This window comes from Ostreococcus tauri (assembly GCF_000214015.3).
Source record: "Ostreococcus tauri WGS project CAID00000000 data, contig chromosome 19, whole genome shotgun sequence".
In the NCBI taxonomy this organism is placed as follows: Eukaryota; Viridiplantae; Chlorophyta; class Mamiellophyceae; order Mamiellales; family Bathycoccaceae; genus Ostreococcus; species Ostreococcus tauri.
The window spans coordinates 110,199-116,164 of record NC_014444.2 but is presented as its reverse complement, the minus strand read 5'-3'; the positions used below and the strand labels follow the sequence as shown (position 1 = coordinate 116,164).

The 5,966-nt window shown below is 50.3% G+C and overlaps 2 protein-coding genes across 2 annotated transcripts; one reads left to right on the top strand and one right to left on the bottom strand.

Annotated features, from left to right (window-relative positions):
* Window positions 1-1,238: 1,238 nt before the first annotated feature.
* Window positions 1,239-3,530, top strand: OT_ostta19g00470 (Aminoglycoside phosphotransferase; the record flags this gene model as incomplete). Its single annotated transcript, XM_022982595.1, has 1 exon — window positions 1,239-3,530. The coding sequence occupies one exon, from the start codon at window positions 1,239-1,241 to the stop codon at window positions 3,528-3,530; it is 2,292 nt and encodes a 763-aa protein (XP_022841252.1).
* Window positions 3,531-3,936: 406 nt separating this feature from the next.
* OT_ostta19g00460 (C-methyltransferase) lies at window positions 3,937-5,190 on the bottom strand (the record flags this gene model as incomplete). The annotated part of the gene is made up of 1 exon (XM_003084290.1): window positions 3,937-5,190. One exon carries the CDS (start codon window positions 5,188-5,190, stop codon window positions 3,937-3,939), a length of 1,254 nt encoding a protein of 417 aa, XP_003084338.1.
* Window positions 5,191-5,966: the final 776 nt, after the last annotated feature.

Below are 5,966 nucleotides of genomic sequence, written 5' to 3'. Positions count from 1 at the left end.
TTACAAGACAGTACAAACGAATAAGAAGTAATCGAGGAGAATTTTCACATGGTCGTAAGGCGATCACAATTTTTATCTCACTCAAGGATCAGCACAGAATTGGCATCTTCAGAACCCGTTGGGAGGCGTGATGGAAAGGCTCGGCTCTTTCCTATCTTCAAAGGGCTCTAAATATGGAGAATGATAGTAAAGGCAAACACGCGTCGCGCGAGCAGGACAAGATCATTTGGATGACGAATGAGTCCTGATCGGAGAGCAGTAAAGGGACCACAAGATGGACGATTCAGGAATCGTCCTGTGACCCTTTGATCCAAGCGTCGCGGTCGACAAGTAGTCGACAAGCAACGCGCACGCCTTGGCAAACCGCGCGCCCGCGTAGCCGAGTTGCTATCGCTCTCGTAGTCGATTGTGATAGTCCAAAAGAACGTATAAGTATTACACACAGGAGTAATCGAGCGGCGTCTGTGCAGGCGCGCCGCGGGCTGGTCGAATAGGCTTAGGAGGTACCGGAATAGGGGTCAAGGTCGACCCCCGGGACTGAGCATTTTGACAAGGACAGCCGCCTATCGATCATGATGACACATGCACAGCACGTGCAATACGCGCTGACACCACAGTTAAGTGGATACGATGAACAACACAAGGCGTTCAAAGTCTTTTCTGAAGCCCGAAACGCGGATGAAAGTGACACGTCGAGCGCCTGTACGCGTAGAACACTCGCGAGAAAAAGACACCTAAACCCTAGGTAGGGTTTAGACATGGTTTAGACATGGTTTCTTGAGAGCTTGGGGTGGAGTACCAGAGCGCGAGGAACTACGTGAGGACGTCGCTATGTCCGTCGTACGCCACAGAAACTGGATGAATCTGATGTAACATGCATGTATTTACAACTGTTCATCGCGATGCACGTTCTCGCTGCCTCGTCGGCGCGTTATCCGCGCACACATGTCGCGTGTTGCGAAAACTTGCCGATATTTGTACAAGGTAAAACACAAGTTGGAGTAACCCCCCCGCCATACTGTTTACCCATACATGACGTGACCGATTATGACCTCAAGAAAGGTGTGCACAACCATGACCGAGATGAGTCAAAATCCCGACATCGTGATGCGCATCAGCATCACGACTCATAGATCGTGATGCCACCAACCTATAGTTCGACAGCGGCGCGGTGGTCACATCGATACGCATTTCGCGCACCATCGAGAGTTTCATCGCGCGTCGAGTTGTGAGCCACGATGAGGATCGTCATACCGGCGTGTGGTAAAGGCGAGCGCTTTCGCGCTGCGGGCTACGACACGATAAAGCCGCTCATCAAAGTGCACGGTGAACCGATGATCGACTGCGTCATGCGGGCGTTGAACGTGCACGATACGCTCGACGAACACGTCGTTATCGTCAACTTTGACGCGAAAGACATCAACCACGCGGTCGTCGAACTTGATCGCGAAACCCTCGGAGCTGCGGAAACCGTACTGCTCGCACTCCAGGCGCGAGAGGGCGAAGACGTTCCCATGCTATTGGTGGACTGCGATGCCATATACCACAGCGATATTCTCGGAAGATTCCGCGCGCTCGAGGCACACACCGATGTCCGCGCGGCGGTCTTGTCGTTCCACGAAGACGCCTCAGCGCTTCGCTCCAAACCCAAGTACTCTTATGTCGCGGTTGATGAGAAGAGCGACGTGATGAAAATCGCGGAAAAAGTCAGAGTCGGCCCACTCGCGAACACCGGCGCTTATTGGTTTGCCAGCTCTACCGAGTTCGTAAAGTTAACACAGATCGTCATCGAAGGAAGACAATTTCAGCACGGCGAAGCGTACGTTTCGTGCGTGATCGACGAATATTTGAGGCAAAACAAAACCGTGCGAGCGGTGATCATTAATGAAGACGAGTATTCAAACATCGGCACTCCAGATTGTCTGGAACACTATTTAAGCACACAAGGACGCGCGTTTTTGTTTGATCTCGATGGTACGTTGGTGGATACGACTGCCGCGTACGTTCGCGCATGGCACTCGCTACTTGCGCCGAAAGGCGCGCTAGTCGACGCCGATTTCTTCAACACGCACATCAGTGGACTCGCCGACGAACAAGTTCGGGAAAAATTTAAAATTGCGATTTCGTCTGAAGAGAAAGATGAAGAGTTTTTGAAGCACTTGACTTGTGTTGAAGCGATTCCTGGTGCGGTGGATTTCGTCAGAAAGTGTCAAGAGATTGGTCCCGTGTACGTCGTGACCAATTCGAACAAACGCGCCGCCGACGCTTTGTTGGATTGTATCGGCCTGGGGGACGTTCCACTTTTGACAGCGAGTGACGTGAAACACGGCAAACCAAATCCCGAACCATACGCCAAAGCCATGCTCACGCTCGGTGTTTCGCCCAGAAACTGTGTTGTATTTGAAGACTCCAAGAGTGGAACCACTTCTGCCCGAGCTGCCGGTGTGGGTTTCGTCATTGCTATATCGAATAATGTGAGTGGCTGCGATGCGTTTTATGAAAATTACGCTGACATCGAACCGAACGAAATCATTCAGCATCTCGAATCCGTGGCGCAACTTTCAGACGAACTGACGGAAATGTTTGGACAGCGCTCTATTGTGCATCCCGTTCGCGCAAGCGGAGGGTACATCTCTGAAGTCCTGTCGGCGAGCTGTGGTGCGCGTAAACTCGTCGTAAAACAAGAAAATAGTGATCACGGTGTCTTACAGGATGTCAGCGAGCAGTTGGCGTTGCATATGACCGAGTGTGAATTTTATAGGACATTCTCGAGTATGGCCCCGGTACGAATACCGACTTACTATGGAGTACTATCCGATAGTAAAGCTATCGTCATGGAAGACTTGCGCAAATACAACAGAGCGCCGGAGTTCACGCTTGTGAGCGGTCTAAAAGTAGTGCAAGCCATTGCGACCCTGCATTCGCACTTTCAAGGCATGAACTTGGGAAAACTATCAGAGCACTCCGCGTACATGAAACAGCACGTCCACAGAAACTATCAACGCTTCAAAGCGCGTTGGTCAGGCACGTTGTCAGGAGAAACGATGGAACTTTTTGATCATGCTGCCAAATTTTACGAGGACGCCGAAGCACAGTTGTTGAGAAAACCCTGCACCTTGCTCCACGGTGACTTGAAGTTTCCAAACTTGTTCTGGGATTACGGTGTCAACGGCGGTGAACCGATATTTATTGATTGGCAATACGCAGGACCCGGACAAGGCGTCGAAGATATTGTCTTTCTTCTCGTTGAAAGCTGCGAAATATCAAGTTTCGAGTCGTTGGCTGAACCTCTCATAAGCGCGTACTATGAAGAAAGGCAAAAGCTCGACGACATCCAGGTAGCAAAGAGCGAACGGCGCGTGCAGGTGAGCTGCGCCTTGGCGACTTTCCCACTTTTCGTGGCGGTATGGTTTGGTTGCATCGATGCCAGCAAACTGAGCGAACCCAACTTTCCGTTCCTATACATCATCAGGCTCGCGAACGCGTTCACGCATCTTTACGACTCAAACTGGACGCACTACAAAGTTTAATGTCATTCTCGTTTAATCAACCTCTTCGATAGGAGTATGACAACTTGTATGATCGAAGGTGCTAATCTTGCTATCAAACCTGAGCATGTCCACCATGGTGAACTTCGTGCCCACCGCGTCTTTTAAATTCACAAGAAAGTTACACGTGACGGCAAGTTTAAGAGTGCTAGCGAGAGTTTCCACGATGTCTATCGTTCCGAAAGGCATCGAAGATATCGGTGTTCGCTTTTGTCACTTCGTATTCAGTAAGTTTCGGTACGAATTCGTGAAGTTGTAAGACGTAAAGTTTTTGAGTTCTTGAAGAAAAGCTCCGCGCGCTTGCGGGGTAGGACGAAGGCACTTATATGCGACGTAACATCGCTCCGATGTTTTCGCAAAGAGATACCGGTTATGATATTCCAAATGTTCACTCCAAAAAGACTGCGTTCGCGTTCACCTCGAGAATACCGCGCTTGATCTCCTCGGCGTACGCACCGACACATAAAATAATGATGGGTTGCTTCTTGTCAACAAGTATCTTTGGCGAGTACACCATTAATGGCAACCCATACAGAAGCTTGCCTTGCTTACCGGTGGCGTTATCCAAGATCGCGGACACAACAGAGGCGCGCAGACCGAAACTTACCAAATATTGCGTGAAAATGTGCGCGCCAAAGATGTAGACGCTCGGTTCTTTCTCTGTCTTTAGCGCCTTGTCAATGCGCGCGTTGACACGCTGGACGAAGTCTACGTTTGTCTTGAGCCAGTTTTGGAACAACAGCTTGTTCTCGTGGTACTCGTTGAGTTCAAGTTTTGGCACCGTGGCGCTGTCTTTACCCTTGTGAGAGAAGGCGTAGAACAATGAATGACAATCAGCGAAGATTTGCTTCTTTTCCAACGAAAAGCCATGTCGCGCCATAATGTACTCGATGGATTTCGGCGTCAACATTTGTGGATGTTCAAACATGATGCTGTTAAGCCAGCCGCGTCGCAACCACTCCTGTTGGTATGGCACCGAAAAAATTTGATACTTGGGTTCCATCCTCGCCACCGTGCGAAGAAAATTATCGTAATTATACAAGTGTTCAAGCGTATGCGAGTGCACAACGGCGTCGATTTTCGGCGCGCTAGCAGGCAACTCAAGCTCATCCCCAAACCACGCCTTGATCGGACGAATTTGACTCGAATGTTCACCGTTTGCTAGCCAATCTGGTAAATTCGGCTCCACCATGATCCACTCGCACTGTTCTGCGTGTCTCTCCGTGAACATCTTGGCTAGGTGTCCGTGCCCTCCCCCGATCTCCAAAATGGCTCTGGAACCGAATTCGTCGATAAAGTTGCAAAATTCTTCGTGGTGTCGCTTCCACAGTCCTCCGATGGCGCCGGATTCGTGTTGGCAGTCATACAAAGTCGTCAACTCGATCAGTCGAGTGAGCTGAATGACACCAGAGCTCTTACAGATGGACCAGTGCATGTCTGTAAAGTATTCAGTCCCTTCCCAGTCCTCTGGGACGCAGTACATGCCAACGGGGAAGTCTCGCAGCGTCAAAAGCGGTTCGAAATCCGTTGCGCCGGTCATCACGCACGAGTCTCTCTGAACAATGTGCTCGCTGGGGAGGGCGGTGGCGCGCGTGTTCACCATCGCGGCGTCCGGACGGTTATCTTCTCCCACGTCGGTCATCGCGAGGGATGGCTTAAACTTCGTGTCAAGTGAGGAGGGCCTTGTGGCTTGAGGGCAGTGGCGTCAGTAAGCGCGACCTTCACGGCTTTTTCTGAGGCTGAAAAAGAGATTGAATCCAATCCAAAGATTTATGAGCGTACCGGTACCGGTTGTAGGAAAAATTCTTACTAACGCCCCTTTAGAGGATTTTGACTAATCGTCATGGTTGTGCACACCTTTTCTTGAGTCTGAGGCTGTCATAATCGGTCACGTCATGTATGGGTAAACAGTATGATCGGTGTACTCCAACTTGTGTTTTACCTTGAACAAATTTCGGCAAGTTTTCGCAACACGCGACATGTGTGCGCGGATAACGCGCCGACGAGGCAGCGAGAACGTGCATCGCGATGAACAGTTGTAAATACATGCATGTTACATCAGATTCATCCAGTTTCTGTGGCATACGACGGACATAGCGACGTCCTCACGCAGTTCCTTGCGCTCTGGTACTCCACGCCAAGCTCTCAAGAAACCACGTCTCAACCCTACCTAAACCATACCTAAACCCTACATAGGGTTTAGGTGTCTATTTCTCGCGAATGTTCTACGCGCACAAGCGCTCGACGTGTCGCTTTCATCCGCGTTACGGGCTTCGGAAAGGACTTTGAGCGCCTTGTGTTGTTCATCGTATCCACTTAACTGTGGTGTCAGCTTGTATTGCACGTGCTGTGCATGTGTCATCAACCCTAACTAGGGTTTGGTTAGGGTTTATCTAGGGTTTGGGCAGGATTCAAGGT